Consider the following 10,030-nt stretch of genomic DNA (forward strand, 5'->3'; position numbering starts at 1 on the left):
CGCTTTCCAGCAGGGATTTAAAGAGGCCGCAGCATGTTTTTCAAAAGTGGCTGCTTTGCAATGTTAATGTAATGGGATTCCTGGAAAAAAAAGTAATTATATAGGATCCCTTTATTCGTCAATACAAAAATTCCTATTAATAAAAGAGGCTGCATTTTGTTTAAGCAAGGAAACCCATCAGGATGCAAATCAGAAGAGAACGCTTTAATGTACAGTAAATGCTCCGCTTCTCCAACTCGTGGAGACCTGAACTAATCCTAAATGGATTGGCCCCCCACAATGGGATTTTTCCACGTATTTTACCAGGAAACCTTGATAACAATGAAGCTCAGGGTTGAAATGAGGGGCCCTTGGTGCTCTCTCAGCTTGCTTTGTTTTCTTGCAGAGGTTTCATGACCCTAAGTCAGGAGTCTTCAAACTTGGCCCTTTTATGACCGGTGGACTTCAACTCCCAGAATTCCTCAGCCAGGCACGCGTGGAGTTGAAGGGCCAAGTTTGCCCTAACTAACGTCTGCAAGAAACAAGCAAGCTCAAAGACCACCACGGAGACCTCAAACCATGATAAAGCAGGCTTGAAAAGTCAGCACCCTCCTATGCATAGCCCTGTCCTACAAATCCATTGGAAATGTCCATTTTGCTGTCCGAATTCGTGGACACCTAGCCCTAAGTGGATTTGCGCACACACACACAAACCCCGAGATATGCAAATATATGCCAGTTGCCATATGTCGAAATTTTGAATATAGGAACGGTGCAAAGGTCATCAAATGCAAGGAACTTCTCACTTTTTTTAAGGGCTGTTGTAACTTCGATTAACCACCAAGTCAATCGTTATAAACCAAACATTACCTGTACAATTCATTTTTTTAAAAAAACCATCAACACCTTAAAATCCACCAATGAATGTCACGGACAAAATTAAAGCTAGGTTGAGAAACAAGAAGAAAAAAAAATGAAGGTTGCGAATAGACTCCCTCCGAGCACAAGCTAAAGAATTTATTTGCAAATCAGAAATGAGGTTGATGGGTGTTTTGCACAATCCAGCTGTACCAATTTTATAGCATAAATTGGCAGAAAACCTCAGGTCATGTTCTTGAAGAGGTCAATCTGTCTGGTCTTGTTTCAAGTTGTTCGCATTCTATGTTTTCCATAATCTTTTAAACCATTTTTTTAAAAAAAAAGTAGCATGCAAATTGCAAGTAGTCTCCAAAGTTCTGAAAAATTGGCATGCTGGTACTTTTCTTAAATAAATAAACTAGGTCAAATATGTCTCGGCGAACTCCAAGTCATGGTTACGGATCAGAAAGATTATTTTTAATTTGTCGTGCTAGACAGACACAATGCACAGATTGGCTAGCAATCCACAAGAAGAAATTAAGACACAGAAATATATGACAGTCACTATCAAGGATCCGAGTGCCGGAGGGTCCTAGCAGAATTAGTGAGGTGGGGGCTTCATTTGTCTTTGTGTTCGATTAGCCCTTTGGATATCAGATCAGGAATCTCTACGGCTAGCCACGGCCCCAACTGTTAAGGCAAAGGAAATAATAAAGTAAGTTTGTACGACACGCGAGGCTAGACAAAAAAACAGAACTACGTACAAGTTGTCCTTGCCTTACAACCATAAATGAGCCCAACATCGCAGCTTGTAAATCATGACGGTCAATAAACAAGGCATCCCATGACCAGCCTGAGTTTATAACTTCTCCCCCACCCAATAGTCATTAAGGGAGTCTGGTCGGAAGATTGCAGCTGATTTTACAGCCTTTTTTGCCACCGTTAAGTGAATCACTGCAGTTCTTGAGTGAATGACACAGTCATTAAACAAAGCTGGCTCCTTTCACTGACTTTCCTTGTGGGAAGCCAGCTGGGAAGGATGCAAGTCCAGGACGCTGCACCCATTGTAAACACCTGTCAGTTACCAAGCACTCAAATTTTGATCACGTGACAACAGGGGGAGGGAGGTCACTGTAACAGTCGTAACTTGCAAAAATAGGTCGTAAGTCATTTTTCCCAGCATCGTAATTTCAACTAAACAAGGATTATAAAAAAAAATAGCGCTTGCTCACTGAAATCTGTCACTGTGGTATCTGCATCCAACCTAACCCAAATTTTGCTCCTTTTCTTTTGAAGTTCTTCTCCTTCCAGTCAAATGCTCCCCAACGTGTCAGAAACTCACCCCCAAGGCCATGAGGTGGGCTAGTCCAAATTTGGGTACGTTCCGAGCCCACAAGGGCTTGAAATGGTCCGTCAGGCATATCTTGCCTCCCCTGTAAGAAAAAAGTGTGTGTGTCAGATTTTAAGAAAGTGCAATTGACAGATTACAGGAGATATCAAGTACCCTCTAACAAGTATGAATTTTAAGCACAACTGACCTGTACATTTTGGCTGTTTTGCCATCCAGTTCTGGAATAGCAATTTCCGGTGCAGTAGATGGATAAGTAACTGGAATCTGAAAAGGAAGCAGACTAGGAGTGCCAAGCAATTCTTAGGAAAGAAGTCCCATCAGGATGGAGAAGGAGAGACCAGGAATTCAAATTAATTCAGAAAAATAAAAGAGAAAAAAGGAATAAGAAAACATCAAATAATATATTGGGTAAAACTCACATCAAACTCAACAGCAAATTCGTATTTTAAGAGGTTGTGGATGTACCAACACTTCCCAAACCACCTACAGAGAGAAAAACAGAAAGGGAAAAAAGGAATTAAGGTAGTCATCAACTTACAAACGTTGTTTTGATGACCGTTCAAAAGTTACAACGCACTGACAACAGTGACCATTTTTCGCATTTACGACCGTTGCAGCATCCCTGCAGTGATTCACTTTACAATTTGGGTAAGAAAGTAAAATGGGGCAAAACTCACTGAACTGTCTACTTTAGCAACATAAATTTGGGGCTCCATTGGGGTCATAAGTCAAGGACTGCCTGTATACCACCCAAATTTTTCACAGAAAGCAAAGGGAAGTCAGAACCAGCCCACTTGCCCCATCCTGAGCGATGCCAAGCACTGAATCTGGAAGCTTCAACAGATGCAGCGTGCATTCCCTCAATAAATATATCTTTTTTTCCCTTTATCTCCCTTACCTGGTACCTTCCTTGTTGGATTCTAACCTGAACCAGTCATTGTCGGCATTCTTATTGTTCTCCACGTACTACAAGAACAAACAAACAAACAAAAAGACATTTTGCAAAGCAACGAGGGATGCTTCAGGCAGGCATGGTGGTCCTGCCTGAAATTTTGCAAATCCAACTTTTAAGTTTGAGGCTGCTGTCTCCCTTGATCGTCTTCCCCACGACCGTATTGACTCGCCTGACTTGAGGGAAAGGAGCAGAAGCGTTCCTGCGTCCTGGCTTAGTTTGACCCTCTGGAGCCACCGTCGGCAACGCGAACCACTGAAAAAGACACGTAAACCGCCGGAATATAACTTTCCCTGCCTTTAAGTAAATAAAGTACGGACCTTAATGAGCGCTTGGTACTCCTCCTTCAGCCGCTGGATCCACGGCTCTTGATCCCGCGGCCCGGCGTTGGTTTTCAGCAGCGGCAACGCAGCCACTACTCGCCGGGTCGCCTCGTCTGCCATCTTTACTCAGGGAGAAAGAGGAAGGCGGGGCCGGAAGTGGCTTCACTAACGCAAGAGCAAAGCAGCCACAGTCGTCCTCCTGATCGAGGCCGAAGGGCTTCAACCGGAAATGCGTGAGGAAAATAGGGAAAGGAGCCGCCATGATGACTGCTGGCGGAAGTGGTGTCGACCTGCCGGCCCGCGGGCCGTTCGCGTCATCAGGAAACCGCGCCCGCTCCATGGCCGGCAATAGAGAAAAAGATCCGAGACGTCGCGTGAGGTCGCGAGTTTGACAGGTCGTATGTGCGAAACGAATGAATTGCGGGTAGAAGGCAGGTTGGGATGGGAGGGGATGCGAATGACGCATCGTCCTGAGCCTAATCTGGTTGGTTTGTGTGGGCCACATATTGTGTGTATGTGTAATTTATATTATATTATATTATATTATATTATATTATATTATATTATATTATATTATATTATATTATATTATATTATATTATATTATATTATATTATATTATATTATATTATATTATATTATTATATTATATTATATTATTATATTATTATATTTATTATATTATATTATATTATATTATATTATATTATATTATTATTATATTATATTTATTATATTATATTATATTTATTATATTATATTATATTATTATATTTATTATATTATATTATATTTATTATATTATAGATAGATAGATGATAGGTATATGATAGAGAGATGGATGGGATAGATAGATAGATAGATAGATAGATAGATAGATAGATAGATAGATAGATAGATAAACAGACAGACAGACAGACAGACAGACAGACAGACAGATATAGATAGATATATGCAGGTAGTCCTCAACGCATGAGCACAATTCAGCCCAAAATTTCTGTTGCTAAGTGGAACAGTTGTTAAGTGAATTTTGCCCCACATTATGACCTTTCTTGCCACAGTTGTTAAGTGACTCAGTAGAAACACGGTTGTTAAGTGAATCTGCTTCCCCGTTGACTTTGCTTGTCAGAAGGTCCCAAAAGGGGATCACGTGACCTCAGAACACTGCAACTATCGTAAATAGGAGCCACTTGCCAAGCGTTCACCTGTCAAGTGTCTGAATTTTGATCACGTGACCACAGGTATGCTGCAATGGTCATAAATGAAAAATGTTCATATATATGACATGTAGATAGATAGATAGATAGATAGAATATATTTATATTTATTTATTTATTTTAATCCCATTTATATCCCGCCCTTCTCTGAAGACTCAGGGCGGCTTACAATCTAAGAAGCACAAATCAATGTGCTTAGCAGTAGCCTTCATTCTATGTCTATGCCTGCTTATTAGGGCTTTCGACCCCCCCCCCACGGCATTATTACAAAGTCAGCTTAATTGCCCCCAACAATCTGGGTCCTCATTTTAGCTGCCTCGGAAGGATGGAAGGCTGAGTCAACCTTCAGCCTGGTGGGACTCGAACCTGCACTAATTGCAGGCAGCTGGTGTTACTTAAGGAGGCATTAGCCCAGTGCTCCACCAAGGCTCCTTTGTGGGACACAAAGGATATTCTACTTAAACTTATATTTTTATTTGTGTGCATAATGCACTATATTAGAATTGTGTATCACTGAACCATGACCTCTGTAAATATGTTGTTGTTATTAAATATTTATAAATAACTCAAGGTGGTGAACCTACCTAATATTCCTTCCTCCCCCTATTTTCCCTACAACAATCCCTTGAGGTGGGTTTTATCTATGGCATCTATCTGTTCATTCATCCATGCATCCATCGGTAGATCTTTCTCTATCTGTCTGCTTATCTATTTGTTTATGTTATTGTCATCCAACCTTTTCCTTCACCTTGCAAATCAATCTTCAAGTATTTTACCTTCTTGGATGAGTCAGCCATTGGACTTTGGTCCTTCTGTATGCAGATGATCTGCTCTGTTACCTGGAGCTTCTCCTACAGTTCAAAGATTCTAGCCCTTATGGTACTAAATGAGATTTGAGTTCCCGAGAGCCAAAAGCCTGGCAGGGGGTTCCCGAAGCTGATGACTTAAGATGGCTGGGTGAAGCCAGGGCCGGGATTCCAGGAAGTCAGGCGCCCCAAAAAGCAGGAAAACAGACCGGAGGTAGGTGTCCAGAATGCAAAACTGGGACACCACTGGGCATCTTTCCTTAAGACCCCGAGTTTTCAATCAGATTAGACACACAGATAAGGAAAGGAGAAACGATTTGTCTTTATTTATCTGCCAACATTTTCAATTCAGGAAAAAGCGCCAGGATTTTGCTAAATATACACCTTGCGCAGAAGGAAACGGAGAACACAATTTTGAGAGAGTCGACTTCACGCTCCTTCGGCAGGTTGCTGGGCCTGAACAGGGAGTTTGAACAATTGGGCCACATGTTGCTTCATCTGCTCGGTGAAAGGATTAAGGCTGTCTTGAAATTGCTGAAATGCTGTCCTGCAAGGGGGGGGGAAGGAAAAAAGAAAATTAAAAAACAAACAAACAGAAACTTACTCATTTTCTACCCCACAGAAGCACCTCGAAGAGCTTTTAACCCAGGGGCCTTCCGCTCTTAAGGTAGACTGCTGCCAAACGTGGAGGTTCCGCGTTTAATAAAATCAGTTATGCCTGCACCCAAATTCCAGGCATCATCTGAATGCAAGTCGTCGAATTACGACAGTTTCTTTAGTGTTCCTTTGAAGTTACCACAGCAATGGGGGGAAAAAGCGCCTTTTGGCCCTTTTCCCCCCTACTTACGACCATTGGACATAAATTTTGGGCTGAATTGTGGTCGTAAGTCGAGGACTAGAAGGAAGAAGGGACTTGGGGGGGGGGAAACCCCAGCTCTTACTCTACTTGGGTCCTTATGTCTTCTACCGTCGTTTGCCCAAATTTGTCGATGGACGAAGCGAACCCTTCGGTTTGCTGCTGCAGCCTCTGGATTAATTCAGCGAACTGAGCAGTGAAGCGGTTTGAGGCTTCAACTGGAGGTTCTTCCTCCGCTTGACGTTTCACTACACCGCCTGTGTAAAAAAACACACAGGAAACATGGATGAGAATCAAGAGCCCAGGAAGGCTCCCGATGGAACGAAAGATATTATATATATATATATATATATATATATATATATATATATATATATATATATATATATATATATATATATATATATATATATATATATATGTTTAAGTATTTGTCAAGGCTTTTTGAATGGACCTTGCTAATTAACTCTTTCATTCCTGTTTTGGCCCGGCTCAGGGCTTATCCACAGGATATAGTCAACTATGACAGCTCATTATTTGTGCAAATTATTCAAATTGCTAATAAAGAATTTGGGAGGCTAAGATGATCATTTCGAACTTTTTATGTTCTCATCAGTTAGTCATACCCTTTATCTGAGGTTCGAATCTCAGATAAAGGGTATGACTAACTGATGAGAACATAAAAAGTTCGAAATGATCATCTTAGCCTCCCAAATTCTTTATTAGCAATTTGAATAATTTGCATATATATATATATATATATATATATATATATATATATATATATATATATATATATATATATATATATATATATATATATATATATACAGGGCCTATTTTCTCATAGAACGCTCAGAACGGAGTTCCGGCACCTTTTTTGGACAGAACCTTGTAGGGAAGGCAAGGCGGGTTATATGACGTGTGAGTTGCGGCACCTTCTTCTTTTACAAAAAAAGCACTGTATATTTGTGTGTGTATATATAATTTATATAATTTATATAATGATACATTTATATATTTTTATATATATACATATTTGTTTTCTGAGGTTTTCGCGGGTGTTTGTATGTAGATCTTTGGTCATTCGGGTTTTTCCCCACGTAGAATTGAAGGTATAAGAGCAACGTTTCGACGAAATCTCATCCGTCATCCTCAGGCTGGTGGCTTCAGCTTCGTTCTTCTGGGAGAAGTGTGTGGTACTACCACACTACCACACACTACCACACACTTCTCCCAGAAGAACGAAGCTGAAGCCACCAGCCTGAGGATGACGGATGAGATTTCGTCGAAACGTTGCTCTTATACCTTCAATTCTACATGGGAAAAAACCCGAATGACCAAAGATCTACATATATACATATACATATATAGATATAGAGACAGATAGAGATAGATAGGGATGTGGTGGCTCAGTGGGTTAGGACGCTGAGCTTGTCGATCAGAAGGTCGGCAGTTTGGCGGGTCGAATCCCGAGTGCCGCGTAGCAGAGTGAGTGCCTGTTACTCGTCCCAGCTTCTGCCAACCTAGCAGTTCGAAAGCACGTAAAAATGCAAGTAGAAAAATAGGGACCGCTACGGTGGGAAGTTGACAGCGTTCCGTGCGCCTTTGGCGTCTAGTCATGCCGGCCACATGACCACGGAGATGTCCTCGGACAAGCGCTGGCTCTTTGGCTTTGAAACGGAGATGAGCACCGGCCCCTAGAGTCGGAAACGACTAGCACGCATGTGCGGGGGAACCTTTACCTTTACCTTAGATATAGATAGATAGATAGATAGATAGATAGATAGATAGATAGATAGATAATAAAGATATAAATTATGCCAGAAAAGGACAGGGCTGTGTCCCACAAAGGAGAAAAACTAGGATTGATTTTCTTCGGCGGATAATAACCCAGTCTTACAAATGTCGCTTGGTAGATTCTGTCATTTCATATAAAATTGGGGTCCTTCCAAATACTCTATTTTCATTGGTGGAAAGCTGGCCTTTCCAAAACCTTCTAATGGTCAATGTGTCTGTTCAGGCATAATATTTTCTCAGAAATCAATAGCACCAAGTTGGCTGCTTATTAAAAAAATACATCCTCTACTTTTACATACCTTTTACACAGCAAATGCTGATCAGCAGGAGGATCAAGGCAAAAACTTTCATTTTCTCACCTGCTTTGAGTTCAGCCTACTGGAGAGAAAGGGGGACGAAGAAGGGGAAACAGACAGAGAAGGGGGGAAAATATCATTAATTAATCATTCCTTGCCTAGCTCATCCAGCTGTCCTTCTCTTGGAAATTTATGACTCAGCCAGTTGAACTTCTGATTATTATTTTTTAATGCCATCATAGGGACTAGAAACTTTGATACTTGACATGCCAGAAAACTCCTTAACTTCCTTAACCAGGTGAAGTGATCTGACAATGGACAACAGTCCTGGTTTGATTTAGTAACCCAACATCTATGCTTAGACAGAGTCACGCAGAAGAGGGATATGTCGGAAATATAAAATGGTTTTTTCCCCCAAACTAAAAAGATGGTTGCCACGGTTGGTTGCTTGCCTGCCCCATATTTAGCAAAGCCATTTTAAATGCATATATTAAATAATGAGAGACAGACAGACAGACAGACAGACAGACAGGTAAATAGACAGATTAGGAGATAGATAGATAGATAGATAGATAGATAGATAGATAGATAGATAGATAGATAGATAGATAGATAGGTAGGTAGGTAGGTAGGTAGGCAGGCAGGCAGGCAGGCAGGCAGGCAGGCAGGCAGGCAGGCAGGCAGGCAGGCAGATAGATAATAAATAGACAGACAGAAAGATTACTATTATTTGCTTACTTTTCATTTTTTTAAAGAAAAGCCTTTGATCCTTACCTGTGTGAAGAATTTAAAGAGACTATCTGGAGAAGAAATGTGTTTTAAGCAGAGGCTGGGTATTTTATACCTTCTCCTAAGAGCACAACCCTTCGTGCCTGATCTTTTCTGACCATGATTGGCGCTTATGTCCACTTCCACCCCCACCCCACCCCACCCCACCCCCGTCTATACCGGCCAGCCCCATCAATTCTCTTGTGAAGGGGACAATTGCTGCTTGTGTAATTCTTGTGTAAACAGGTGTGTGTGTGTGTGTGTCTGTGTGAAGACTAATCTTTCCCCATAGGCACAGACTTTCGTGATAACGTTCAGTTCTGGCCAGAAGCTTTACAAGAGGGCAAAGCTCAGACTGAAACCCTGAGTCCTTCAGGAGATAGGGCGGGATATAAATCCCATCAATAAATAAATAAATAAATAAATTTTCCTGTTTCTGACTTTGCTGAACGGGTGTCTGCTAAGGGACGTCCCGGCCAGGGGTAGGCAACCTTGGCTGTAAGATGAGGACTCCCTACGTTTGGCTGGAACAGGAGGGAGGGATGGCCATCCTCAAAGACCTGTTTTTGCCAGCTCATACGATTTGGGAGCAGGGAAAGGGCAACCTCGGAGTTATCTCTTATCCACTGGACATTAACCTCCAGCATGGCAAGGTGGGAGAGGAAAAAAGCTAACAGAGCAGAATTATTTTTTTTAAAAAAAAATCCATGATGGACAGAGAAACATCCTGATCCAGCTGGCCCCGAAATCAGAATAGAATAGAAAGAAAATAGAAAATAGAAAATAATAATAGAATAGAATAGAATAGAATAGAATAGAATAGA

The 10,030-nt window shown here is 41.3% G+C and overlaps 2 protein-coding genes across 3 annotated transcripts; both read right to left on the reverse strand.

Annotated features, from left to right (window-relative positions):
- Positions 1-1,286: 1,286 nt before the first annotated feature.
- Positions 1,287-3,712, reverse strand: UFC1 (ubiquitin-fold modifier conjugating enzyme 1). Of its 2 annotated transcripts, none has more exons than XR_014493886.1 (6): positions 3,461-3,712; positions 3,087-3,154; positions 2,608-2,671; positions 2,376-2,452; positions 2,070-2,270; positions 1,287-1,527 (listed from the first exon to the last, which is right to left on the reverse strand). XR_014493886.1 is itself a non-coding variant. In XM_083374749.1 (6 exons), exons 1-6 carry the CDS (start codon positions 3,581-3,583, stop codon positions 1,456-1,458), a joined length of 495 nt encoding a protein of 164 aa, XP_083230875.1. In that variant the 5' UTR covers positions 3,584-3,712; the 3' UTR covers positions 1,287-1,455. The 2 variants fall into 2 exon arrangements, 1 of the variants encoding a protein (XP_083230875.1); XM_083374749.1 differs by having other exon boundaries at positions 2,180-2,270.
- Positions 3,713-5,304: 1,592 nt separating this feature from the next.
- LOC310647441 (uncharacterized protein) lies at positions 5,305-9,019 on the reverse strand. Its single transcript, XM_083374740.1, has 3 exons — positions 8,442-9,019; positions 6,428-6,599; positions 5,305-6,033 (listed from the first exon to the last, which is right to left on the reverse strand). Exons 1-3 carry the CDS (start codon positions 8,491-8,493, stop codon positions 5,916-5,918), a joined length of 342 nt encoding a protein of 113 aa, XP_083230866.1. The 5' UTR covers positions 8,494-9,019; the 3' UTR covers positions 5,305-5,915.
- Between the last annotated feature and the right edge of the window lie 1,011 nt (positions 9,020-10,030).

Source organism: Vipera ursinii (genome assembly GCF_947247035.1).
Source record: "Vipera ursinii genome assembly, chromosome: 15".
Taxonomy (NCBI): domain Eukaryota; kingdom Metazoa; phylum Chordata; class Lepidosauria; order Squamata; family Viperidae; genus Vipera; species Vipera ursinii.